Here is a 27,508-nt window from a genome sequence, read left to right as displayed (position 1 = left end):
GTCCACGAAAAGGAGCCCGTGATCCCGGGCGGCGCGCGGACGCCCCGGAGCGGGCTGCGACTCCCTGCCTGGCTGGGGGACGGGGGCGCGGCGGTGACTTAACTCGTGCTGGGTTTGGTGGTGGTGATGGTGAGGGCAGGTAAGGGCACTGACAATTTTGGCCAAGGGTCACACAGCATTTACATCACAATTGGGCCGAGTTTTTAAAATGTCTGGCCCTCTCCCTCCCCACCACCCGTGGCTGCTGTGTCCAGACGGAGAATGTTCTAGCGCTGGGGGCGGCTGCGCATGAAGTCCTTGGGGGGAAAAGGAGCAGGCCAAGGGCGATGGTGGAGTAGAGCTGCCTCACAGAGGCAGCATGAGCTGAGAGGGTGATAGGAAGGAGGCGCTAGACAGCATGGAGGACTTTCTGCTCTCCAATGGGTACCAGCTGGGCAAGACCATTGGGGAAGGGACCTACTCAAAAGTCAAAGAAGCATTTTCCAAAAAACACCAAAGAAAAGTGGCAATTAAAATTATAGACAAGATGGGAGGGCCAGAAGGTGAGCTGGGGCCCCTTTGGAAGAAGGGAGGACTGGTTGAGGTGGGTGGGCACTTCCTCCAGTGGGAAGGATCATCCCCTCCTCCCCTTTAGTCTGGAACCAAGGTGTGCAAGAGAGTTTGTGGCTCTGGGGCAGGTCGTGGGGGGTGATGGGGGGGAAACAGAAGGATGCTGGGAGTCCAGGAACCTCGCACCTCTAAAACCCAGGATTAAAGTGGCAGGAGGTAAAGGGCCTCAGAGGCACAACTCCAGCCTGCTGGGCCTTCCTTGTTCCAGGAGGGGGACGGAGATGGGCAGAGAGGCCATGGCCTAGGCTGGCAGAGGGTAGGAGCTGCTGCCAAGGCAGGCAGAAGTGGGAAAAAGGCAGACAGGGCTCAAGGGAAGAACTGTGGGTCAGGAGGCAGGGGTGTGAGGAGTTGGCTCACCATGCTGTGGGCAAATCAGGTCTCATAACTGAGATTCAGTGGTTTTGTCTAAAAAATCCCCAAAGCACTTTGATATCCATGGCCTCACAGGTTGCCCACAGCAGTCCCTGAGGGTGGCAGGGAGTCATTCCTTTGAATAATAAATTAACTACAAACATAATAGCAGTGAGCATTCTTTGCAATGTCCAAGCAGCTAGACATTTAAGACTGTTAATGGGAACCAAGGCACCAGACCCAGACACGGTGGGCAGACAGAAGCTGGAAGGCGGGAGGCAGGAGTTAAGAGTTATGCCCTTCTGGACTTGATACCCCCCGTCTTTTCCCCTTGTTTCCTCAGAATTTATCCAGAGATTCCTGCCTCGGGAGCTCCAGATTGTCCGTACCCTGGACCACAAGAACATCATCCGGGTGTATGAGATGCTGGAGTCTGCCGACGGGAAAATCTACCTGGTGATGGAACTGGCTGAAGGAGGGGATGTCTTTGACTGTGTGCTGAATGGGGGGCCGCTGCCCGAGAACCGGGCCAAGGCCCTCTTCCGTCAGATGGTCGAGGCCATCCGCTACTGCCATGGCTGTGGTGTGGCCCACCGGGACCTCAAATGTGAGAACGCCTTGTTGCAGGGATTCAACCTGAAGCTGACTGACTTTGGCTTCGCTAAGGTGTTGCCCAAGTCACGCCGAGAGCTGAGCCAGACCTTCTGCGGCAGCACAGCCTACGCCGCCCCCGAGGTGCTGCAGGGTGTCCCCCACGATAGCAAGAAGGGGGACGTCTGGAGCATGGGCGTCGTCCTGTACGTCATGCTCTGCGCCAGCCTACCTTTTGACGACACAGACATCCCCAAGATGCTGTGGCAGCAGCAGAAGGGGGTGTCCTTCCCCGCTCATCTGGGCATCTCGGCCGAGTGCCAGGACCTGCTCAGGCGGCTCCTGGAACCAGATACGATCCTCCGGCCTTCAATCGAAGAAGTTAGTTGGCATCCATGGCTAGCAAGCACTTGATAAAAGCAATGGCAAGTCCTCCCCAATAAAGCAGGGGAAGAAAGCAAACCCAAAAACCCGCTTCTAAGATGGTGATATATATTTTACACTTGAAGTTTACTTCTATCCTAAAACTTACCTACACCCTCCCCAAGCCTTACTTCTCTTTCCCTTTAAAGATCTTCATGCAACCAGAGGGCCTCGTTCAGACTTCCCTTTTATTACAGCTAACAAGTGATTTTCACACAGGTGTTTAACTCAGATTAATGAAAAAAAAAAAAAAAAACAGACCCCAGAATCATACACACAACTGGGGGTGGAGAGGGGAAAAGTGACCAAGAGCAACTGGAACCACCACTGTTGCAACTTCCTTTCCAAATAAAAGCAGAAGTGCTGGGAATGCAGAGACTCCTTGTCTTGGTGAGAGGCCTGCTGGGGGCCCGGTCCCTGCCTCACCCCAGAGTCTAAGCTGAGTCTGAGGTGAGGACAGAGGACTTCCTTGAGACCCTGACCACCCCTCCCTGCCTGCCCCTGCCCCTTCCCCAGGCTCCACGCAGGAAGCCAGCCTGCACACTGTGTCCGTCCTGCCCTGCCTCCAGGGCAGCTGCTGTTGGGGACAAGAATAGACCCCCAGACTTCCAGCTTCTGTTGAATCTCTTTAATGCTGTTAACGGCAAGTCTGGAAAAGGTTCAGAACAAAGTTCTTTTTCTTTCTTTTTTTAATTACAAAACTAACAGCTGTTAGAATCTTTTTTTTTTTTTCCCTTTTTTCTTTTCCTGGCTACAAAATACTCTGGGGAGATGCATTATAATTTAAAATATATAATATTGCACAAACAACCAAAAGGTTAATTAAACTAAAGAAAGAATTACAAAGAGAAAAACCCCATCCCGTCAAAAAAAAAAAAGATTCAACATTCTTTCCATCCCACCCCCCCACTGGAGGTTTGAAGTGGAAGGGACCACCACTCTCTTGGCAGACCTGACCACAATCCCTTTAGAATCATTGGTAAATACGCCAGATTATGTACCAGAATCACCAGAGCAGCATCATGAAGCACCAGGGTCTCCAGGAATTCCTGCAGCCCCTCATTCCCCCAAGAGAGGAACAGCTTTACCAGAGTGAAGGGTGAGAGCCACAAAGACTGGGTCAGTCTTCAGGAAGAAGAGCTTTTGCAGAAGCCTGATGAGAGTCTCAAGAAGTTCACCCCCAGCATTACCCCTTCAAGCCGCAGAAGGGCTGAGGTGGAGAAGTTGGGCTTACCAGAGTTGTAAGTACTCGGCTTTGATCGCTGCTCTGTACCGCTGGTAGCTGGCTTGTGTCCTAAGCTACAGGGGGTCGAGGTGGGTAGCTGGTTGGACAGGGTATCCCGCCAGGCAATGCACAGAAGGGCCTGAAGTGACCCCCTCCCTTCTTGGGGAGGGGAAGAAATGCAAGAGCAGACTCTTGCAGGTGGCACAGCTGGGCTAAGGACTTGGGTGCGTCCGACATGAAGAAGCCCTGGGAGAGGCGTTGGGGACATACCAGCCTGGGCTGGACAGAAGGAAGGAGGTGGGAACTCAGGGTTTGGTCTCTAGATTCGGAACCGCAAGGAACCTTTCTGGGAATGGAAAATGCCTGGGAGGGGAAGATCCCCAAGAGAGGCAAGTTTCCCAGAGACGAATGCCTCTTACTCACTGGGCTAGAAACCAGAATGTGCTTGCCGTCCTGTCTAGCCAAGGACAGGTGGGAGGGCCTTCCTTGCCTGCCTATGGGCGGGCAGAGTGTTGTCTCAGCTTCCTCCAAGACACTGGTGCCTAGCTTCTGTCTGCACAGGTAGAAGGGCTAGAATTATCCCTTGGGACTTCCCAGCAAGAGTCCCTAAGAACAGTGGGTGTTCAGCAGAGAAATGTAGGCTCTTCTGGTGAGGAGGGGTAGGTCTCCTCCCCCGTGAGTCATCCTATGGTTGGCACAAGTCAGAGTTCCTGGTTTGGATTTAGTGAGCCCCTTCCCAGATGTGAGCAGAGGCCCAAAGGACCAGCAAGGAGCCACCCAGAATCTGCACCCGAGCTCTGGTTGACAGAGGCCATTGGGGGGACATTCTCAGTCAGTGTCTTCCAGGGCTGGGCTGAGACGAGCGAGGGGGTGGGAGGTTCTGTGGGCGGGGGAGCTGCACGCTCTGGCTCCCCTCATTCCCAGTCCTCCCACTCTACATCTTCCAGCTGCAGACAGGAGGGGATAATGGAGAGCACAAACACATATTTACTCCTCTGAGTCAAGCCCAGACCCAGCCTCCCCTTGCTGCCTCCATTTACAGATAGCTTCCCCGACCCCGCCCAGCCCTGTCTTGGGCCATACCCTCCTGCCCTCTGTGAGAGTGAACCACTGTCTTAAGGAATGTGTCTGGGGAGCAGAGCTATCCTCCACCTAAGGGGTGGGTCTGCTGCTCTGATCATTCCAGACCCAAAGGAAACGCTTCCATCAGCCAACACTGGATGCCCCCAGGAACCGCGTCGGTCAGTCCCTGAAGGAGAACTGGAGAGGGGCACTGCCATGAGGGTGCTCACAGGATCTTCCTCAGGGGCTCCAGCACCCTACTGCCCCAGCTGAAGTCTCCCCAGGGAACTTACTATTGGCCTGCTGTCAGCTGATCCCGGGTACGAGAGGTGGTAGGAGGTGGTAGAATGACGCTGCTTAGGTATACGGCTGTCAGGTTTTACTGAGGGCCGCAGAAATACAGGAGGCATCGAGCCCCTGGGACATGAGAGGGGATCAGGGGCCTTCTCTGCCCTGGGCATAATGAGGTCACAGGAGCCAAAGACTCTTGGGTAGCTCTCTCCCTCTCCCCAGGCTTCAGTTTTCCAATATGAAAACCGAGGCCCTGCCTGTCTCTCTCATCTGTTCACCTCTTTATAGCAGGTTCATAAGCTACAAGATGGAAGGAATCATGTGGTTCTTGTGTGACTGTGGAAGCAGCACGGACTTGAATCAGACATCTGGCCTGGAGCCTCAGTCCTCTGTCACTTAGTAATTGTGAGAGCTTTTCCCCTGCCTTCCATTCAAAATGACCCATTCTTGACTTTAGCAGGTAATGAAGCATAAGAGTAGGAAGGTCTCTGAGCTTTCTAGCTGGATGGGTTTTGTGGCAGCTTCAGTAATGTTCACCACCTGCTCCCATGTCCTAGGCACGACGCCTAACACATCTACATGCATTGTCTATCACAGCTTACAAGCTTCTAGGGCCAGTTCTAGGTTTTCGATGGTGAAACAGAAGCTCAGGTTAAGTGACTTGCCCTAGATCACACTGTCTTTTGCCCCAAGGCCAGGAAATCTGTTCGGGACCATCCCTGGGGACCATGATGTGGGGCAGGGTTTGGAGTCTACCTTTTTTTTTTTTAGCAGTTCCTCAGGTGACTTTCATGCAGAGCTAATATCAGGAACTCTCCCACTGTCTACCCTGGAACTGAGGGGAAGCAGAGCCTGCTGATAGGAAGTGTTCAGGGCCCTGAGTGGGAGGCCCCAGCACCCTTCTGGAAGCTGCCATCTCAGAGAGGAGCAGGGATCCACCCTTAGGGGATGGTTGGGCCTGATGGGGAGAGTCCTCACACACTGGGATCGTTGAGCTTGCTTCCCTGAAGCCAACCAGGCCCACTCACCTCCCCAGAGGCATCCACTTTGGAGAGTGCCATCTGCACTTCCTCTTCGGTCATGTCCAAGTCGAAGTCCTTTTCCCAGTCCTCGCTGATGTCCGTGCTTGAGCCTGGGACCAAGATCCACAGTGTGAAAGGTGGGAAGGGGTATGTCTGAACAGTTTGTAGCTGGGGGTGATGGTGCTCTTTAAAAGGGCCTGGCAGGGACACCTGCGTGGCTCAGTCAGTTAAGTGTCTGCCTTTGGCCCAGGTCATGATCCCAGGGTCCTGGGATCGAGTTCTGTATCGGGCTCCCTGCTCAGCGGGGAGCCTGCTTCTCTCTCTGCCTGCCGCTTCCTCTGTGTGTGTTCTGACAAATGAATAAATAAAATCTTAAAAATAAATAAATAAAAGGGCCTGGCAAATACACAACAAAGGTCTTAATATTCTGTTGTCACTCTGACTCAGTGATTGTACTTTTAGGAATCTATTCTAAGGAAAAACGCTGGATTCAGTCAAAGATTTAGCCAAAAGGATGTTCACTGTAGTGCTGTTTATAGTGATAAAAATTTAAAAAAACAACTTGCGAGTTCACTGATAGGGAATTAAAAAAATAAATAAATGGTGTAGTCACATGATGGAACATTATGTGACTTTTAAATGTTAGGCTGCAGAACACTTATACATGTGGCAAAATAGTCTAAAACTATTAAGTGAGAAAAAGGAAGTTACTGTAGTAGAGAAAGCACTCTGCCCCAGAGGCTCCCCAAAGCCACAGACATCTTCCAGAAGACATAAACCATGAACCTCTTCCTGTTCACCTACTCCACTCTACCTTCACTGACCTTGCTAGTCCTGAAACACATCCTGCCTTAGGGCCTTTGCATGGGCTGTTCCTTATACCTAACTCTCTCCTCAGACATCCACAGGCCAACTTCCTTGCCTCCTTCACATCCTTGTACAAACCATCCCTACCCCGACTATCCTACTTTATTTTTAAAAGTTTTTTTTTTTTTTTTTTTTTTGAGACAGTGAGTGAGTGAGAGAGCATGAGCAGGGCGGGCAGAGGGAGAGGCAGGCTCCCCGCCGAGCAGGGAGCCCAATAAGGGGCTTGATCCCAGGACCCCCAGGACCATGACCTGAGCCTAAGGCAGATGCTTAACCGCTTAATCAACCAGCCACTCAGGCGCCCCCCCCAAACCATCCTCTTATACTTGAAACCCGCCCACTCCCCTCACTCTGCTCTACTTGTTCTTTGTGTCCACTGTATTTATCAACTTCTGAATTCATCACATCATGAGACTTAGTTTGCTTATTTCTAACAGAGGTACTGGAATGTGCGCTCCCTGAGGGCAGGGATCTTTGTTTTCACCAAGTGCCTTGAATACAGAGTTTGCGCTCAATGAATATACATGGGACCCTTTTCTAAAGCAGGGTCGGCAGACTACAGCGCAGGGACCAAATCCAGCTTACTGCCTGCTTTGGGAAATGAAATTTTGGAGCATAGCCATTGCCATTTGTTTCCATATTGCCCATGGTGGCGGCTTTCCTGCAACAGCAGCAGAGCCAAGGTGTCGTGTCAGCCCGAAATATTTGTGATCTGGCCCTAGAGAGAAAAAACCTACTAATCCCTGCTTTAGGTGATTCTGAGGCCTGCTAAATTTGGCAATCACTGCTCTAAATATTCACATTTGGGCATGACTTCTTATGGGCAACATAAAAAAATGTATACATGAAAGTTATTACTAAGAAGAAAACGACAAAAATAGTTTTATAAAAGTACATGCGGAGAAAAGTATATGCAGTATGATTCTCTTAAAAAAATATGCTGAGATGCTGGTACATATAGAGAAAAGATGCATAACATACCCATAAAAATACTAACGATAGTTACCTTTAGGTGATGAAGTCAGCTGGTAATTTTCCCATTCTTTTTTTTTTCTCCCCCCAAAGTGAACATACACTACTTTGTATTTTTTTCCTGTCTATTAAAAGCACCTTCAAAAAGAGTAGGTCCCTGATCTCTCAGTGGCATGACCTATAAACATGTCCTTGCTTTTGCTTGCTCAGCTTGCTCCTCACCAGGCACTCAGGCTCTGACACTAACCCCCCCCCAAGCACCCCTACATTCCTTATAAGGGGTCTTGCACTGTTCTCCTTCCTAGCCACCTGGCTAGCCACCAGCATCCTTGTAAGATCATTCATGGTCAGGAGCGCCTGGGTGGCTCAGTCGTTATCTGCCTTCGGCTCAGGTCATGAGCCCAGGGTCCTGGGATGGAACCCCACGTCGGGCTCCCTGCTCAGCAGGAAGCTTGCTTCTCCTCTCCCACTCCCCCTGCTTGTATTCCCTCTCTTGCTGTGTCTCTGTCAAATAAATAAAATCTTTAAAAAAAAAAAAAAAAAGGATCATGCATGGTCTCTGGAGCCGAGAAGACCTGGGTAGAATCCCTACTTTTTTATCTATTGTGTAGTCTTGGGTAAGTTATTTTGGGCTTCAGTCTATTTATAAAATAAGGATAAAACCACCCTCTTTGTAGAGAACTGCATGCACAGACTATAATGCAGATCCTGTCTCCTCACCCCCCTCATTCAGCTTCCGCAGGTCCAGGTAGTGACCCAGAATTCTGCATTATAAATAGGTACCTGGGTGATTCCTTGTAGGCCTGGGCCTGCAGTTCTGAGATACAACAGTGTTAAGAATAGAGGTGTCAATGTGAAGTGCATGTGCATGTACACACAGTGGGAATTTAACAGACAGGGCCGTTAGTGGCACTGTCTCCGAGGTAAGTCATTTTGTGTGTGGCCCCACGACTGGCCAGGGCAGAACGGCGACCGAGACCCAGTTCTTCACGCGCCATGTCCAAGTCTCCCTAGGCCTTCGGGACACTCCGGTGGCACACACCTGGCTATCTGTCAGTGCAGGCTTCCTGTGGGTTAGAAGCTGAACTCCTGGCTATTCCTCATCTCAGAGCTGGGGCTGTGGCCGTGGCAGCTTTCCCTGACCTCAGGTTGCCCTTCAGGAATGTGAAACTCTCTTTTTCAGCCTTTAAATTCGAGGGCAGCCCTTCCAGGGGTGGAAAACAGAGTATCAGCTTACAGTTTTGAGGCACTTCACATCCACCCTCTGAGGTGGGTATTAACAGTCCCAATTTACAGAGGACGAGATGAAGGCTTCGAGGGGCAGAGATGAGAATCGGGGCTTTCTTTCCCATGTGCCTCCTCTCCCTTCCTGTCCTGTCACACGACAAGAGTACTAAGAGCTCCCTGACACTGTGCGCATGGCAGAGAACGGATTTAGGCCAAAACAATTTTAAGCTTTCATGGAGTTTTACTGTTGTTTTAAGAAAGGGGAGTTTTCAGGTGATTACTAACCTCCCAGTGCTGTCATTCAGCTCATTTTATTCTGTTCAACTACAACTCTATTTTCCCAGAGAAGAAATGGGAGGCAAAAGCCACTCCCAGGTCAGTCACTGGGGAAGGAGGGCCTTGAGCCCAAGGGCTTCTTCTAGTTCCGCAGACCACAGGCCTGTCCCCGTCTCTCGTCCCCCTTCCTGCTGAGGGAACCTGAGCAGGGTAAGTCCAGTCTCTTAGATTACATGGATCTTGGGACAAAGTGCAGGCGGGAAGCAGCTCTGCAAAGACAGTAACTGCCCCAGGACCTTGGTGAGGCCACCCCAGGAAACTATGCTGCATGCAGGGACCAAGCTCTTCTATGTCACCTAAGGATATGGACATAAGAGGGAAAAGGAGTCACTGTCTCCAAGCCTTCATTCTTTTAAGATTCACTCTCTCTACTCTGTTTGCACTATGCCCCCCTAGTCCAAGACCCCGGCTTCCCCTAAGTGACAACTGCTTCTGGTGGGTCTTCTGCAGCGACTTCCCAGCCCCCCTGCATCCCCCCCGCCAAGTGTGTCAGAGGCAGGAAGGCAGAGTGATGAAGAGCTCGTGCTGCAGCTTCCCCTAATCTCATTTTGTCCCATTTCAACCCACCACTCATTTTTCTGATCCCACTCTCCCATGGCCCAATTTCCCCACAACCACTACCTCAAACGGCCCTTCGTACCACCAGGCCAGCAACCCCCCACCGCCTTTTGGGTCCATCACCTACTCTTCACCTTCCTAAAGTACTATTTTACACTTTTCTAAATACTTAGTGGGTGAGTGCTTGATCTCCGTTTCCTTCCAGTAAGTAAAAAAATGGGGGAAATTACCTAGATCTCTTGGGCTTCTGTGAAGACTGAATGATATGCATATCCAGTGCTTAGCGCAGAGCTATACAGACATATAGAAAGTGCTCAGAGATGGTTCCTTGTTATCATTTCCCCAAAGCAGGGCTCTACTCAGATTTCTTCCCTGAGGACCTATCATGAAAGTTACCCCCAATTTATAGAGGAATAAATGGGGCTTAGAGAAGATCAGTAACTTTTCTCAAGTCACATGGCTTAGGAGCAAGGTTGGGATTTGAACCCAGAACTGTCTGAACCCCAGAGCCTGAGCCCTCATCCTCTACACGTAAAGCTCTCAGTACCGGTCAGGCATATAATGTGAGCCAGCATGCCCTGCTGCTTTATGGCACCAAGTCCAACCTTCCAAGTTCGGCTTAAGGCTAAGCTCCTAAGTTCTACTTCTGAGCTAACCCATCCACCCTTCTTGTTCCTCCCTCTCCTGGGAGGTAATACAACAAAGTGGGCTTTCACCCCCGCCCCGTGTGCCCCGTGGCCTCTGCTATCGGGACTTGGTAGGCCCCTCAGCCGGGACTACCAGTCCCCCACACCTGCCCCAAACTCTCCACCTCTCCTCTACAACGCCTGTCTCCTTGGTCAAACAACCGCCGGTGCCCCAAGGTTCCTTCTTTCTCTGAACTTCTCCGGCACCACGCCTGTCCCATACTGCTTCCCGCTTCATCATAAAGCCTGCTGCTTTTGCCCCTCCCTCCTCAGTGCCTCATAAAGAGTGGGTAGGAGCTCAATGGATGACCTCACTGAATCAAGAGCCAGAAGGGAAGCATTGTGTTGGAAATTGGAAACCCTACCGTTTCCATCAGGGAGCAGGGAAGGGTTGGGGTGGGGCCAGTTTCCCTCCCATTGCAGCAAATCAGTCTCTCACTGCACCAGTAGGCGTGGGCTCACCTGCTGGGCAAGTTTTGTGGCTGATTGGTACTGTGTGTTTAGCAGAGAGAGAGAGAGAGAGAGAGAGAGAGAGAGAGAGAGAGAGAGTGTGTGTGTGTGTGTGTAGGCCTTGCTGACAATCGGCTGTGTGTGTGTGTGTGTGTGTGTGTGTGTGTGTGTAGAGGCCTTGCTGACAATCGGCTGTGTGTGTGTGTGTGTGTAGAGGCCTTGCTGACAATCGGCTGTGTGTGTGTGTGTGTGTGTGTGTGTGTAGAGGGCTTGCTGACAATCGGCTCTGTGTGTGTGTGTGTAGAGGCCTTGCTGACAATCGGCTATCTCTGAAGAGGTATTCTGGATGTGGCAAAAAAGTCAACACCAGAGCTATCATTGTCCTTTAATTCCAGGAATTAGAGAGGTTCCCCTTTGACAAGAAGTCAGTCTCCAGTCTAAAATTCCATTATACAGATAAGAAACTAAGCTTTATTATTTAAGCTGGGTCACAACAAGTTCATGAGTATTCATTTATTCTTTTTTCAACTGTACAGAAGTGTTGTTTATATGTTTCATACTCGTAATAATGCAGTAAGCTTAGGAAAGCTAAATGACTTTTCTGAGGTCACCCAGGGGAGAAGACCTCTGTCATCAATCAATGCCACCGGGATTTCCAACCCAGCATAAGACTGCATCGTCCAAATGCATGGAAACTGGCACAGTGTGGTAGCTAAGCACATGGGCTCCGAGTCCGAGAGACCCGGGTCTGAATCTGGGCCTGCTACTTCCTGGTCATGTGAATCTGAGCAAGTTAGTTAACATTTCTGAGCTTCACTTTCTTCACCTATAAAAGTGGACAATAATACTGACCTCACTGGGCTGTGAGATGTAATGAGAAACGAAGTGCAATATAACACACTAACCTGGCACAAACCTTATTTTATCGAACCTAAGACCCCCAACGATTGTTAAGATGCACCCTTATTTCAGAGAGCAGGTACATTTTGGGGCACCTGGGTGGCTCAGATGGTTAAGCGTCTGCCTTCCACTCTGGTCATGATCCCAGCGTCCTGGGATCGAACCCCATGTGGGGCTCCCTGCTCAGTGGGGAGTCTGCTTCTCCCTCTCCCTCTGCCTCTCCCTCTGCTTGTGCTCTCTGTCTCTCAAATGAATAAAATCTTAAAAAAAAAACACAAACAGGTACACTTTAAATGGATGAAATATGGTAACAACTACTTAATAGATAGCAGCTGTCATCACCATCAGGATCACAAATGAAAGACAACTGCTGCTGGGACCCTCCCAAGGAATGAGGACACAAGTCTGCCTTTGGGGTAGCAGCGCTCGCCTGCCCCTCCCCCCCCCACTGGGCTGTGGCCTTGACTTACCTTTCTTTCCATTGTTAGAGGGTGTAGACTTCCCACTGTCCGAGTTCAGCTCAAACACCCGTAAGTCTGTGAGTACCTCCTCCCTCAGAGTCTCTACTCTGGCTGGAGGCCTGGGCTCCGGGCCGCTGGGGCGGCCAGCAGGGGGCTGGGGCTTGAACGGAGCTGGGGGCGGGGGTCCAGTCTCACCCACATCTACAGTCAGGCCCTGTTCCTCCAAAGATGCTTCGAGAAGCTTTTGGGACAGGTCCTTGGGCGGCACCGGTGCCTCAGCTGCAGTGGCAGGTTTGGCAATCTGTGTTACGACGGAAACGCTCTCGCTGCTCTCTGACGGAGTCACCTCTGCAGGAGGCTCAGCTGGAGGCACCGGATTCTCTTCACAGGGGCTCAGGGGGCCAGGTCCTCCTTCAGGGGATGGGCAAGTTTTGGCCACAGGAACCTTTGCCTCTTTTGGAGATGTGGGTGAAATGCTCACAAGCTCCTCTATCGAGAGAGAAGAGGAAAGAGGGCTATGTGCCCTGGTCAGCCCCAAGACAACCTTGGAGCTCTCTGAAGACAGACCTCAGGTTCCTGCCAGAGCTTACTCTGGTCAAGACTAAAGGGTGCCAGTTTCCTCACCCTCTCCCCATCATGGTTCATCCGCAGATAACCCCTGTCGGTCAAAGTCTCTCCTACCCACGAGGCCTAGCATATGTCTGGCGGACACTCAGCTTCTGGCGACACAGCCCAAGATGGTATTATAGGTTAGAAAGTTAAGATTTGACAGTGAATCAGTTCTGGGTTTAGGGCAGGCTCTGCTATATTCTCAGTGTATGATCTTGGATAAGACACTTAACTTTCCTTAATAAAGAAAGTAATAAAGAAAACAATAAATGTGTTAATGGCATGCAGGTGGCTCTAACATACTATCCTAAGCCAAGCTACCAGACAGAGGATGCGCAGCTACCACCTTAAGCCAACAGTTCTCAAACCTGGCTAAGCCATGAACTTTACCAGGGGAGCCTGTTAAAAATACAAGTTTGGGGGTGCCTGGGTGGCCCAGCTGGTTAAGCGTCTTGACTCTCAGCTCAGCTTTTTTTTTTTTTTTTCTCAGCTCAGGTCTTGATCTCGGGGTCATGAGTTCAAGCCCCACGTTGGGCTCCTGTGCTGGGTGTGAAGCAAAAAACAAGTTTGGCCACATCCCCGAAGAAGAGTCTCATTTAGAATGGGGGGAAGGGAACCTGGAATTCCAATAAGCAACCCAGGTGACTCTGAAGGGGCTGGTCCATGGGCTGGCTGGGGAATCTGCCGCTCCTGACACACGTGATTTCTGTACCTAAACCAGGAATTCCACCAGCCCAGGCAAACGTTTCCTTGTTAGTTCAGCCTATCCTCAGCATGTACAGACACGGTATACATGCCCTATACTTCCCTGGGTGCCAGGTCTCTCCAGTGCTCAAGAGAAGGCCAGATGGTCCCCAGAGGCACAACAGGACCTATTACTTGGCCATCACCTCTCACTATCTCTTACCTTCTTCCTCCTCCCAGCCAGGCTCTTCAGAGATGCTCTGTTCTGCCCGTTGCTTCAGGGCATCCCTCCGGGCCTGCTCCTGAGTGTGGGGGGAAAAGATGGCCAGAAGCAGTCAGGGCAAGCTCTTCCCAGACCCTGGCCCTGATCCCAGAGCTCTTGGTACCCTATGCCCCTTCTTCCCTCAACAAAATCCAGCCTACTTCCCCAAGGGCTGAGTGGAGGACCTCCCCAGGCCAGGCCAGCATACCTGCTCTAGTTGATGGACTTTATAGAAATACCGATGCCAGAATTCTGAATGGGAAACAGCTGCTGGGACCTGGAGGGAGGGGACAGTGGAGATGAGACTTTGGGAGTGGTTGTTTAGGGTCTGTGTCCCCAGCCTTATCAGCCTGCCCCCAGCTGCCCTGGATTTCAGATGTGGTTAAGTGGCTGAGCAGTTTTTCTCAGAGCACTTACACCCTCCACCCCCAGACCCATGTTACTGGCCCAGCTTGGCCAAGGAGGGAGAACAGAATTCCCATCAGGCCTTGCTGGCCCTTCCATTTCTCACATGACTGCCAGAAACCTGGCAAACCGCTTTACCCATGTGGATTCTTGGCTCAGGACCTGGCTGGTCTGGCTCTAGAGGGTCTCCGACTGCTCTCTGGGCCAGATGACTCTGCAAGGACTCTAGATATGGCCCTCCAACCTCCCGACACCTGAAACCGAAGCTGGGTGAGGTCCTGCCCTTTGGGACCTCACCATCTTGGTATAGAGCGCCCGGATGGAGGGGCTGCCTGCAAGGAGCTCTGCGGTCTCCCCCTTCTTCTCCTCTAGGCAGAACTGGGAAAGCCAGGCATCAAACAATTCCGGGGGCCCTGCAGAGGGACAGACACTGATGGTCAATTTCCTAGGTCTGGAGAGAGAACACTGGGCCTACAGAAAACACACCTAAGTGTGGACAAGGACAGTGAGGAAAGCTTAAGGTTTTTTTCAAAGCCATTTGGCCAAAGGTGGGGGTTCAGGAAGGGTGATGGGATAGGTAGGCCTCACTGGTACCACGGCAAGGCACCGGAAAGTGGTCTCTAGAATGGGCTGCCGCCTGCATGTTCTCACGTGCCTGCTTGCTTTTTAGCCCACTACACTTGGCTACTGAGCCCCCTCCTCTCTGAAACCGCTCTTCTCAGGTCTCCAGGGGCCCCATGTTTCCAGTCTAAAGGGTACTTCTCTGCCCTCCCTCATGTGACCAATCCATCTTCTGATCCTGGGAGCCACTTGTCCTTGTGAACGCCCTCTTCTCTCCTGGCTTCTCGGGCTTTTGTGATTTTCCTCCCACCTTTCCAGTTGTTCCTTGTGAGTCTTCAGTGGGTTCCTCTTTTCCTTTCCTTCTCTCTTCTCATTCTCTTTCATCTCCTAAGATAAGCTCCACTAAGCCACAAGTTACCACCTCTCCCTCCCCCGACAACTCTTCAGTCGGTCTTTGCAGCCCCAGCTACCCTTCTGGGCTCCAGATCCAGGGGCCCAGGTGTCCTCTGGACACTTCTTCCTGCTCAAGTGCAGCAAACCCCATGTGTGCTCATGTTCTTCCCTCCCAAGCTGTCCCACCTAGTTGTCCACCAGAGCCCTGGGTGCCCTCCTGGCCTCCTCCTCTATCGATTACTCTGAATTCTATTTCCTCAGTGTCTTCTGTATGCACACTGCCCTCTTCATTCCACCTGCCACTCCCTAGGTTCTGGCCTTACCTCTGATGTGGGGATTCCTACCAAGCCTCCTGCACAGTCTGCCCATCTTCTCTATTTTACCCTTTACAACCACGCTTGATGATTCTTCTATAAAATGCAAAATCGGGGCGCCTGGGTGGCTCAGTTGGTTAAGCGACTGCCTTCGGCTCAGGTCACGATCCTGGAGTCCCGGGATCGAGTCCCACATCGGGCTTCCTGCTCAGCAGGGAGACTGCTTCTCCCTCTGACCCTCTTCCCTCTCGTGCTTTCTATATCTCATTCTCTCTCTCTCTCTCAAATAAATAAATAAAATCTTTAAAAAAAAAATGCAAAATCTACTCACCCAGGCCTCAAAACCCGTCAGTAGTTCTCTAGGGAGATTAATTTATTTTTATTTTATTATTATTATTACTTTTTTATTAAGTAAACTCGTATGCCCGACATGGGGCTGAAACTCATGACCCTGAGAACAAGAGTTGCATGCTCCACTGACTAAGGCAGGCAGGTACCCTCCAGGGAGGGCTTTTTTTTTTTTTTTTTAAGATTTTTTTTTTTTAAGAGAGAAAGAGGTCGTGAGCGAGTGAGCGAGGTGGGGGAGGGACTAGAGGGAGGGAGAGGGATAAGCAGACTCCTCTTTGAGTCTTTGATCTCAGGACCCTGATCTCTGAGCCAAACCCCACAACCCTGAGCCAAAACCAAGAGTAGGAGGCTCAACCGACTGAGCCATCCAGGTATCCCTAGGGAGGGCTTTTTCTTATTGTTATGTTAGTCACCATACAACACATCATTAGTTTTTGATGTAGTGTTCCATGATTCATTGTTTGCGTATAACACTCAGTGCTCCATGGAGAACGTGCCCTCTTTAATACCCATCACCAGGCTAACCCATCCCCCCACGCCCCTTAGGGAGGGCTTTTTAAGCTAGGATCCAAGGATGGGCTTCAGAGTGTCAAAGAATTCCCCTACTGCATTATAAAATTTTGTGGACAGAGGGTTTGTCACTATCAACAGATTTTTAAAGACCTTTGTGACTAAAACAAGGTTAAGAACCGCTTGCGGCATTTAGAACAAAATTCAAACTGCTTAGTCTGGCCCCCACAGCCCTTCCGATCTGGCCCCCACCTGGCGCCCACTGGAAATTCTCACTGCCTCCTTCCCTCACATGCCCCTCTTCAGCCTTCCCCAGTGCAGAAGCTTCAAATGTCCTGTTGCCACGCTTGAACGCCCTTCCCCCGCTGCTAAAAGTAAAATTAGTTTACTTCTTTTTTCTTTTTTAAGTAGGCTCCATGCCCAATGTGGGCCTTGAACTCAGCACCCCGAGATCAAGAGTCGCATGCTCCACTGACTGAGTCAACCAGGTGCCCCAAATTAGTTTACTTCTAATTCATCCTTAAAACCTCAATCTGAGTGCCACCTCCTCGGTCCCCCAGGTTGGGCCAGGTGCCTCCCTTCCGGGTTCCCGTCCGGGGAAGCAGCACTCCGTCCCTACTATCGTTGCTTTGCCCTCAGTTTCCCATTTCTCTTTCCTAACAGCACATTCCTGGAAGTCTGGACGGGGGTGACGGTTTGACTCATTTCGGAGTTCCAGTTCCCAGCCTGGGGCCTGCTGCATGGCAGGGGCTTGGCAAACAAACACCCAAGAGAAGGCAGGCAGGCAGCAGGGTTGGGATGGGGCCTGAGTGGAGGCTGAGAGAGTGGAGCAAAGTCTCTGCAGACCGGGATGAACACAGTCCAGGTTCACGGAGGAAAAGGGACTGACAACCCATCCTACCACACGTAAGGTGCACTCTAGCCCCACTCTGGTCCCGCCACACAGGGGGTGCCAGGCCAATGCTGTCAGAGACAACAAGGGTGCTCATCCCAGACCCCCTAAAGCCTGCCCCCTCACAGCTACCCCCTCACCATCTGGTTCATTGCAGTAGGTTGCCGGGTCTGACTGCAGGCTATAGAGGCGAGCCTGTAAGAAACAAAGAACAGAAATTCTGGAGTGCTAGGTGGAGAAAACATCTCCTTTCTGACAGCATACCCTACCATTGTTGTTAATTTAGGTGCTTTGAAGATGTCCCTCCCCTATACATTTAGTTCCATAGGAAGTAAACCTCAACCCAGCTTCTCTCCTGCTGGCTGCCAGACCCACAGGGCACTTGTCAGGTCACCCTATGGCTAGAGAGTGGAGCACTGGGCTAGGAGTGCAAAATTGGGGCTTCCAGAAAAATGGTCTTTCCCCTAGTATTCTACCTTGGGAACTAAGAAAATACAGTGTAAGCAAACTACAAAATTGTATGTATAAAATGCTTTTGAACTATGTGAAACTTGAAAAATGTTAGTTCAAATACATTAATAAAGTCCAAATTTATGGGCAAATTTTGAAGTAGCTCCCCCAAATTAAAACCATTCATCAAGAATTTAATTTTTTTTCTTTTTTTAAAAGATTTTATTTAGGGGTGCCTGGGTGGCTCAGTCAGTTAAGCATCTGCCTTCGGCTCAGGTCATGATCCCAGAGTCCTGGGATCGAGCCCTGAGTTGGGCTCCCTGCTCCACGGGAAGCCTGCTTCTCCCTCTCCACCCCCCCCACTTGTGTTCCCTCCCTGTGTCTCTCTCTGTCAAATAAATAAATAAAATCTTTAAGAAAAAAAAAAGATTTTGTTTATTTTTTTGAGAGAGAGACAGCACAAGCAGTGGGGAGGGGCAGAGGCAGAGGGAGAAGCAGACTCCCCACCGAGCAGGGAGCCCGATGCAGGGTTTGATCCCAGGACCCTGGGATCATGACCTCAGCCAAAGGCAGATGCTTAACTGACTGAGCTACTCAGGTGCCCCAAGAATTTCTTAATTTCACAGCCAGTCTGCCAGATGAATTATCTGCTGTGTTCCCGTTAAGGCCACAGGAGTGACAAACAGAAAACCTCACCTTCCTTCCTCAGTATTATGTGAAGCAAGGGCTGGCTGTCCAAATCAGAACTTCAGCAAGGGGCTTTGTGATTCACTGCTGTTATAATTTAAAACCCTACAATTTAAGAAATTTCACACTTCCACTCAAATGGTCACTAAGTGGTGGTATTAATATTAGTGCTGAAAGATAATGCTTGAAAAATCATTATGTTTGGAATGGAAACTCAATGTGGTAAAATGCTACTAAGGCCAAACTGCTGTGACATCACACTGTGAATTTAGGAGAAAATACCCCATTAACCATAAGAAGTAATGCTGAGGAGATAAAATGTTTAAGAAATATCCTGTCACTGTTGTTGATCTAGGTGCTTTGAAGACATCCTCCCCCCATGCATTTATTCCCACTAGAAATCAACCTTCACCCCAATGCTGAGAGTATCATGCCCGTACAGCATTCCTTATTATGGCTGGAAGCTGAAGGGAATCCAAATGTGCAACACTAGGGAAATGACTGAATAATGATGCTACTTTCACTTGCAAGAATTTAAAGACATTAAAATGATGATGATTAAGAAAGATGCTAATATTTTTTATATATTTTTTTCAGCAGGTTACAAAATTACATGTATAAAGTGCCTTTTTAGTTAAAAAGAAAAAATCCAAACTATCTTTACCAATGCTAGTAAACAAAAAGAAATGACAGGTTAGAAACCAACGAGAAATCAGTGATTCTCTCTGAGGGATGGGATTATGGATTTAAGAATCATTACCTTCTTGCTTACTAATATTTTCCAATTTAGTTATATACATGTATTTATTTTCTGGCCTGAACACGTATTGCTTTTTGAGTGCACACAGGAAGCTAGAACCCAGTACTATTAGGCACCTGCAGGGGAGGCTGCTAATGAATACCTTGGTGCCATCATAGGGCTCAGCTGTGCCAGAGGGTGTGCCCATCAGGGTGATGACATCGCAGTCTATGGTTTTGTCCGGTGAGGGAGCAAAGGTGTCGGAGATCACGCCTAGGAAGTCAGATAACCCCTTCTTCATTTTCTCTGTTGCCCCCGAGGAGCCTTCAGTCTGCAGAGAGAAGCGGGCAGAGGAAACAGGTGGCCCAGGAGCAGGCTGCAATCTAGGGGATGGCGTACTGAGGGGTGAAGCATCAGGGGCAAAAGTGTGCTCTATGAGTGGGGACCAGGGAGGTGCTCACAGCCTCTCACCCTATCTCTGGGGTTGGAGAAGGACAGAGGTAGCCAGGGTTCTCCCGAACACCAGATGGGGGTGTGGAACAGGGCCCCCGTAGGCCTGGATAAGTCAGAGCAGAACTCTCTGACTGGCTATTTCATAAAAATTTCAAGACCAGGGGCGCCTGGGTGGCTCAGTCGTTAAGCGTCTGCCTTCAGCTCAGGTCATGATCCCAGGGTCCTGGGATCGAGCCCCATATCGGGCTCTCTGCTCCGCGGGAAGCCTGCTTCTCCCTCTCCCACTCCCCCTGCTTGTGTTCCCTCTCTTGCTGTGTCTCTGTCAAATAAATAAAAAAATCTTAAAAAAAAAAAAATTTCAAGACCAGTCAGGCTGATCAAAAACTGGCAGGAGAGGGGACGCCTGGGTGGCTCAGTCGGTTAAGCGGCTGCCTTCGGCTCAGGTCATGATCCCGGGGTCCTGTGATTGAGCCCCACGTCTGGCTCCCGGCTCAGTGGAGAGCCTGCTTCTCCCTCTCCCTCTGCTTGCCACTCTGCCTATTTGTGCTCTCTACCTCTGTCAAAGAAATAAATAAAATCTTAAAAAAAAAAAAAAACTGGCAGGAGAGGATGCATGTCATACACACCCAGTGGGGGAGAGGACCCACAGGTAGAGTGGTGGGAAAGGTCCTAGTTTTGGAGACCTAAACCTCTCTGAGTCAGTTTCATGATCTGTAAAATGCAGGTAAACAGACTTCCTTCAGAGGGCTGCTGTGACAAATAAAAGGTAAGGCATGTACAATGCCTGGCATATACCAAACAGCAGTATTGTAATATTACAATTTCATCATCATCGTTCAGGAAGTAGAACATTTTGTACGAAAGGTTGGGGAAATACGGGCAGGATAAGAACAGATATCCCTGCCCAGAGACAAACCTAGGACCAGCTGAGGGCCAATGTATGGATCATCTAGAAGGGGCAAGTGAGACACCGAGCTTGAGCCACACTGGTCAGACTGGCCTTGAAGCAAAGCAGAGATGGGATGCTGATAGGGCCAGGCTCTAAACCTCATGGAAACCATAATATTTACTCCTGATGAGGCTATCCAGGCATTTTACAGAGTGCTGGCACATGCTAGCACAGAAATACAATCCATGAATGAAGAAAAGGAATGAATAAATGGAAGAAACGAGTGGCACCTGTGCTACTGGCTGGACTCTAGCAGATCAGCAGGGTTACTCCTTGTCATCCATGCTCGTCAGCAGCTGTGACTAGCAGGCAGACAGTATTTTACAAGAAGAGTCAACCAAATAAGGTTGGTTGAAAGAACTCCAAAACATGTTTCTCATAACATGGCCTCTAGTCACAAGGCAATTGGTTCAGCTGGTGCTCAAATGAAGGAAGTGCAATTGTCCCAATACTAGAGGAGAAACTGTTCAAACAAAACCTGTATATTATACTTCATCAGAAGCTTGAGATTTGCAGGGATAGCTAACCATACACAACTTTCACTTTTCACACTAACTTTAGAATCTAACTCCTATCTCACAAGAAGATTCGGCTACATATCTTTGGTTAATAAAAACAGGGACAGTAAGAATATAAGTTGGCACAACCTTTCTGGAGGGTAGTTTTGCAATAAACATTAAAAGGCCTAAAACTGTACTCATCCTATGATCCTTTCCAGTATTTTATTATAAAGAAAATAAGAAGGGCAAAGATTTAGCAATCGGAATGTTCACTGTGGCTCTGTTTATAGTACCAGAAAAAAAATGCAATAGGAAACTAGGAACTGGTTGAACGTACAGAACAAAATAACAGGACATTTATGATGCTGGAGAGCGAGGTTTGCAATGATTAAGTCAGAAAGTAGGTTACAAGACATGATATTCATTGATTCCAGTTTTGAAAAAGAAAGTGGACATAAGAAACATAACCCCAAATATTAACAGTCATTCTCTCTGGGAGATGGAATTATGGGTGTCTCTAGGTCTTTCTTTTTCTTTTACTTACATGTATTTTCTAAATTGTCTACAATGAATGACTTTGCTAACAGGAAAGCATTTGCTAAAACAACACAGAAATGGGAAAGCCTATTAATACTAATTCTATGTAGCTTGTTTGCCCGACAGACACAATTCTTTCAAAGTGGGAGCCTCTGGGGAGAAACAATCCCTTAACAGTAGATAGGCTGGGGCGTCCCCACCAGGGGCCCAGGGCAGGTCAGGCTGTGAGGGACAGTCACTCAGAGGGGAGAGGCAGTACTCACAGCTAGCTTCTCCTTGACTACGCTGGCTGTGGCTGCAATGGTGCAGGCCGTGTCATGCTGCACCACCTGGGTGAACTCTGTCAGGTCTCGCTTCATGAACTCCAAGGCTTCGGAGGACTATGGAAGACAAGAGAGGGATGACAGAGCCAGCTGGCTCCACTACCCTTTGTTCCTGTTCCCTGGACTTCTTCCGGCCCAGACAGACACATGGAAAACTCAGGTGACACGCGAAGTCTAGGCACAGAAACAATGCTTGCTTGTCCCGAGTCCCTGACCTGGGATTACCAAATAGCAGCGTACAGAGGGGCTTCCTGCCGTTCTGAGAATGGGGACGGCCCTCAGCCCTGGCACTCAGAAGCTCTGTGGCCACAGGTAATTCTCACCTAGTCTCGGTTTTCTGTAAGATGAGGGAGGTGGCCCAAGTCAGTGGTTCAAGAGCAGGCTGGGGAAGGGGGCGCATGTCGTCTGGGAACAAAACAGAGTCTGATGCGTTGCTTTAAGTCATGACGTTTGTTTCAAATTTCAAATAACATGAAGAAAAGGTGTGTGTTTTTCTTATCAAAGGGAAGTGTTTCTACTTTTAGTTTTTTTTGTTGTTGTTACAGGGAGATTCAGTTGAAATGAGGCAGTATGTGAAATTATTTGTCTGAAAAGTTTAATGAACATGTCGCATTAGTTTAGAAAGCATTTATGAGTGATTCTTGACAATTTAATACCAGTAAAAAGGTGTGTGATTTTTACATTCAACAAAGGGGATGTTGCGAGAAATACTGGACTGGATTCTCTCTGAGGGGTTCTTGGTTCTATCACTCCAGGATTCTATTTATCCGTAGAGCACAATGGAGATTTGCTTCTGTTGGACTGACCTGCTGCTGCTCAGACGGCATGAGACAGCAGGCCCTCAGCTCTGGTCTGAGTCTTGCCCTGCTTTGTTTCACCCTTACCCACTCTGGGGTACCTTCCCAGACTACCTCTGTGTTCGCCCTGGCATGCCTTCTCATTTTACACATGGGATAATCAGCTGCAGTGTGTGTGTGTGTTTGTGTGTGTGTTAGCATTTTGAGGGTTCTTCTTTGGGGAAGGGGTTCTTCTTTGGGGAAGGGCCTGCTTAGTTTTCATCAGCCTGGGACGTCTCTGAATGGGGCAGTGTCGTCTATTGGCCTGCCTAGTTTTCATCAGCCTGAGATGTCTCTGAATGGGGCAGTGTCGTCTACCGGCCAGAAGCTTCTGTGAGAGTGGGAATCATGTCTCCATTTCAGACTCGGGGCTCCTTAATTGGGGCGAAGGGGTCATTTATTAATGTGCTCTGTCCACTCTGCCATCACTTTGGTCTAGGCCAACCTGCTCTTTCAAATGGACTCCTTAGAGGGTGCATCAGAGACCTCTACTACACTGTCCCTGTGCCACCGCTGGGAGCTTCACAAGTCAGAGAGGTCAGAGCAGACCAGATTGCCCCTGCTTTACATTCTTCAGTGCTTACACAGTATCCTATGAGCAAGGAGAAAATCTTTACCTTCACTTCCAAAGCCCATCTCATCTCACCTCTGGCGGACTCTCAGCCCCTACCACTGTGTCCCTCCCTGAGCTCTAGCTGGCTTTCCACAAGTTTCTCCAATGCTCTAGCATCCTCCCTATGTTCAGGGTGTCTGAACACACGATTCTAACTCTTTGAAACACACAAGTGAACAAACACAATGAATGAACCCCCTCACCTGGTTAACTCTGGTTCTTTCTTCAGATCTATGCTTAAATGTCACTTCCCTAGAGAAGCTTCCCTGATGCCTCCTCAGATTAGCTTGGTTCCCTGCTTCCCAGGGCACCTGCATGTTCTCTAACATTTGTCATGCTGTAGGCTTATTTTTTTTTTAAGATTTTATTTACTTATTTGACAGAGACAGACACAGTGAGAGAGGGAACACAAGCAGGGGGAGTGGGAGAGGGAGAAGCAGGCTTCCCGTGGAGCAGGGAGCCCGATAGGGGGCTTGATCCCAGGACCCTGGGATCATGACCTGAGCCGAAGGCAGACGCTTAACGACTGAGCCACCCAGGCGCCCCTGTCACGCTATAGGCTTATGATTGCCCGTTCAATATCTAGCCTCCTGGATAAACGGAGTTCTGTGAACATAGAGCCTGTGTTTTTTGCTCACTGATGTTTTCCCAGGATGTGGCATAGAACCTGGCATAGAGTAGGTGCTCAAAGAAAGTTTGCTTGTTAAATTTACATGTACCAGGGCAAATTTTAATTATATAACCACTGCCATGGTGATGTGATGAATGGCTGTCCGCCTCACTAGACTGTGAGCTCTGAGGGGACCAGAATGAACCGACATGGTGCCTGCTCTCAAGAAGGTCATCGTCTACCCGGCAAAATGCTCACATAACAGTGTCAGTGTACAAGAGCAGAGTGGTGACCAGTGTTTTATCAGGAAGTTGGAAAGACTTGGTGAAGGGAAGCCTGGACTGAGCACCTAAAAGAATGAGCAGGAGTCAGTAAAGGAAGCTGGGGCACTGCAGGGCACAGGGTTTACTGAGGCCTCTGAGCATTTCAGTCCTAATGAACATTCAAGGTAAAGCAGAAGTAGTTGGGAAGAAAGCTGGAGAGGCTCCCAAGGGCAACTATGGTGGGCTGGTCAGCCCTGTGGGTGATGAGGAGCCACCAAGAGTTTGAAGGAGGTGGGACATGATGACATCTGCATTTTTCGTAGGTCACTCCAGTGCCTGGCCTGGAGTGCCACGGATAGGTCCAAAAGTGACAAGATTAGAAGACAGGAGAACCAGTCAGGACGCTGCTGTAATAGTTCAGAAAAGAAAATAAAAGAATATGAATAAGGATAGTGCTGGGCTGGATGAAAGGGTGGGACTGATTCGAGAAATATTAGGCGACAAAGGTAGATTTAGGGATTAAATAGATGTGTTGAGCGAGGGCAAGAGAGAGTCAAGGAAGAGCCACTGGCTGCTAACCTAGGTGATGGGGTAGATGCAGTGCTGCCAACTCAAGACAGAAAATGTGGAAGGGGGAGAAGGCTTAGAAAGAAGATGATGACAGTGATTTTGGTCATGTAGCATGTGTGACGACAGTGGGCTATCTGGGACAGTTGTCCAGCAGGAGCGATTCTCAAACAATAAAGCTCAGAGAAAAGGACCAGAAATCATACTATCAGGAAAATGGAGGAGGTCACCCAGGAAGAGTTTGTAGAGGCAACAGAGCAGTAAGCTGAGGACAAGACCCCTCAAATACCACACCTTTAAGGGGCAGGAAGGGAAAGTCATGAAACAGTCAGGAAAGAAAAGCCTGGAGGTGTGGAGAATTGAGAGAAGCATGCCACAAAGCCAAAGGAGTAGAGTTGCAAGAAAGAGGGAGTGATCACTAGTATCAAATGTAGCCGAAAGGACCAGGAAGATAAGAGCTGAAAACCACCCGATGGATTTGGCAAGTGGTAGGTGAAGCTGAGTGTGTTTACAGATTAGCTTACACGTGAAGGCCGCAGGGATGGGGAGGGAGTTACGAGAGATCATGTTGTTGACCTCAAATATAAAAAAGTAGGAGGGGTGTCTCCTAGAGGTAAAAGAGGAAGTGGCTGAACAGAGCACTTGAGGGATGAGTTAGGTTTGGGGAAAGTTTCAGAAGATACGGGGAAGAAAAGCAAATCAGAGACTGAAAAAGCTTGCTGGGGGGAGGGGGAGTGTTCAGGCCTAAATAAGCTTGGGGAATTTGTGGTTGGACCAAGGAGCAATGACTTTCTTTATCAGTGTCTGTGGGTAAATGCAAATACGCATATACACTGTAGGAGGAGGTAAGGAGCAGAGGAAGAGAGAGTACAGCACCATCTCAGAACTGTAGTCTCTAGGGCAATGTATGCTAAGGGGTGCAAGGGAATCGCGGGTCCTGGGAACTGAGTAGTCTAGATGGAGCTGGGATGGGAAGTCAAGGGGGAAAGGGCAAGGGCAAGGCCAGGAAAACACTGAAAGACCAAGGGAAAAATGGAAGTAAAAATGGACTGCTGGTGTTTAAGAGGTTTCCCCAGCACCCTCCTCAGCACCTAATAAAATAACTGATGCTTATATGCTACTTATGGTGTGCTAAGTATTGTTCCTGGTGCTTTACACACATTATTATTTAATCCTCACAACAGTACTATCAGGTAGGTGTTATTAGTACTCCCATCTTGCAGATGAGGAACTGAGGCCTAGAGAGGTTAAATAACTTGTCCAAGTTCATATAACGGTAACTAGCTGAGAGGGAAATTTAAGTCTCCTCTTTCTGAATGGGGAACTGTCAAAGGCAGAAACAACACCCACAACCTTGCTTCAAACAGGGAGCTCCCCAAGAACGAAGATGGAAAGCTAACCAACTATCTATTTTTCATGAGTTATGGTAGGACCAGCCTTGAGGGAAACACACACAGGAGGTCCTCGTCCAATACTTGCTGAATGCATGTCAGACTCTCCTTCCAGGAGATCGCTCAACAGCTGAGGTCCTTTGAAGTCTTTTCAATTAAACTTCAGTGTGAAATTCTCTTAGTCCTCATCAACAACATAAACAACTCAGGGCATATTCTCAGATTTGCTAGGCTGTAGCTGAGAGGGCTGAACCGGAGCATGCAGGCTAAAGGAGGTATTAAAATGCTCCTAGAATAGAGGACTGATTTAACCAAGATCAGAAGCCTCCTGGAGTCTGCCCTGAAGCAGGACTTGCCCCAATTTCTTGAAGTAAACAGTAATTAACTTTTCCTCCACAATTCACTTGGGCTGGTTTTGACAAACTAGTATGGAGTGGAACAGAAACACACGACAGCCTTGTCCATTGGCAGAGCCAAGGCTCACTCACCCCACAGGAATTGCTGCCTCCTCACTAGACTGTGAGCTTTGTGAGGCCCACGATAGCATCTGTACCCTCAGGACCTGTCAGAGAGTGCTAGCTGTGGCATTCTAGTATTTGAATGACTACAGTAATAAGTTTCTATGGCAGAATTCTTCTTCAAGGCCTAGATCAAAGGTTCTCTCTTCTACGAAGCTGTGAATTTCCTGCGCTGGAATAAACTGCTCTTCCTATGCATTCCTACAAAAGGGCCGCTCCGGCCTTTAAAACAATCTATATTTCACCGTGGCTAGCGTCACATTGGTCGGAGTCGGGGGTCAGTCCTCCCTGAGACCAACAGCGGATAACCGCAGGGCCCAGGTGGGCCTCATCTCTGAGGCCCAGCGCCCACACTGGTCGGGCGGGGCCGCTCGGACCTGCTTGCATGAGGCGGCGCGAGACCCTGGCGGAGGAAGGGCGCCGGCCCGGCTTACCTTCTCCTTGACTGCCTGGTAGCTCTGCTGCAGCCAGCTCCGCCACCAGCCCACGTCCTCCCTGTGAAGACAGACATATCTGGCGGCCCTGCGGTGCGACTCTTGCCCGCGCATGATCGGGTCTCAGTTTCTCCCAGAGACGTGGTCCGCGGGCTGACACTTGGCAGACCGCTTCCCCACCCTTCACACTGAGACTCCGCCCCGCCCTTTCAGCTCCGTCCACTCCCAGGCTGGCCTCCTGTTCCCCACGGGGACCCTGGCCCAGCACCCCAACCCTGGGAGAATTCAGGCCCCAACGCCCGAGAGCTGGATGACGGGCTCACCCTTCCGCCATCTTGCCTGCATGACATCACCACTATTTACTGACCTCTGACTTCCGACACGGCACCGCCCCCCCAAGCACCGCCCCAGAGCGCTCGGCCCAATCCTCGCGCTGACACCGCCCCCAGCCCAATCTCCGCCCCGGTCCATCACTAGGCCCCGCCTCCTTATGCTCGGTCCACTCTCTGTCTAGAGTTCGCTCTTAAACTCCGCCCCTGAACTCTCGGCCCAATCCTCACTCTATTCGGTTCTCGGGTCCACCCCCAAGCGTTAGCCTTACCCCCACCAACAACTACTTTTTAATCAAC

The 27,508-nt window shown here is 49.7% G+C and overlaps 2 protein-coding genes across 6 annotated transcripts; one reads left to right on the top strand and one right to left on the bottom strand.

Annotated features, from left to right (window-relative positions):
* Positions 1 to 1,965, top strand: TSSK3 (testis specific serine kinase 3). 2 transcript variants are annotated; one of them, XM_025857199.2, is made up of 2 exons: positions 1 to 139; positions 1,304 to 1,965. In XM_025857199.2, the coding sequence occupies exons 1-2, from the start codon at positions 127 to 129 to the stop codon at positions 1,963 to 1,965; spliced, it is 675 nt and encodes a 224-aa protein (XP_025712984.1). In that variant the 5' UTR covers positions 1 to 126. The 2 variants fall into 2 exon arrangements, with proteins under 2 accessions (XP_025712984.1, XP_025712983.1); XM_025857198.2 differs by lacking the exon at positions 1 to 139 and adding an exon at positions 398 to 542.
* On the bottom strand, positions 1,124 to 27,242 carry BSDC1 (BSD domain containing 1). Of its 4 annotated transcripts, none has more exons than XM_025857195.2 (11): positions 27,203 to 27,242; positions 26,880 to 26,940; positions 21,588 to 21,704; positions 19,049 to 19,216; positions 17,150 to 17,204; positions 14,289 to 14,404; positions 13,795 to 13,863; positions 13,548 to 13,626; positions 12,041 to 12,520; positions 5,581 to 5,684; positions 1,124 to 1,918 (listed from the first exon to the last, which is right to left on the bottom strand). In XM_025857195.2, exons 1-11 carry the CDS (start codon positions 27,211 to 27,213, stop codon positions 1,883 to 1,885), a joined length of 1,296 nt encoding a protein of 431 aa, XP_025712980.1. In that variant the 5' UTR covers positions 27,214 to 27,242; the 3' UTR covers positions 1,124 to 1,882. The 4 variants fall into 4 exon arrangements, with proteins under 4 accessions (XP_025712980.1, XP_025712982.1, XP_025712981.1 ...); XM_025857196.2 differs by lacking the exon at positions 1,124 to 1,918 and adding an exon at positions 2,145 to 4,146; XM_073902998.1 differs by lacking the exon at positions 1,124 to 1,918 and having other exon boundaries at positions 4,156 to 5,684.
* Between the last annotated feature and the right edge of the window lie 266 nt (positions 27,243 to 27,508).

The sequence above is a fragment of the Callorhinus ursinus genome, unplaced genomic scaffold, assembly GCF_003265705.2.
Source record: "Callorhinus ursinus isolate GAN/ISIS: 27379988/994484 unplaced genomic scaffold, GSC_fseal_2.0 scaffold18, whole genome shotgun sequence".
Lineage (NCBI taxonomy): Eukaryota > Metazoa > Chordata > Mammalia > Carnivora > Otariidae > Callorhinus > Callorhinus ursinus.
This window is presented reverse-complemented; position numbering and strand designations above follow the sequence as displayed.

Bases quoted from the DNA above. Each gene is read 5' to 3' on its own strand.
- BSDC1 (XM_073902998.1), bottom strand. The intron at 17,205-19,048 runs GTATTCATTAGC...TGTTTCTTACAG, and splicing joins AGCCCTATGATGGCACCAAG to GCTCGCCTCTATAGCCTGCA. The intron at 13,864-14,288 runs GTGAGGTCCCAA...CCCTCCCTCCAG, and splicing joins GGGCGCTCTATACCAAGATG to GTCCCAGCAGCTGTTTCCCA.
- TSSK3 (XM_025857198.2), top strand. From the start codon at position 398: ATGGAGGACTTTCTGCTCTCCAATGGGTACCAGCTGGGCAAGACCATT. The intron at 543-1,303 runs GTGAGCTGGGGC...TTGTTTCCTCAG, and splicing joins CAAGATGGGAGGGCCAGAAG to AATTTATCCAGAGATTCCTG.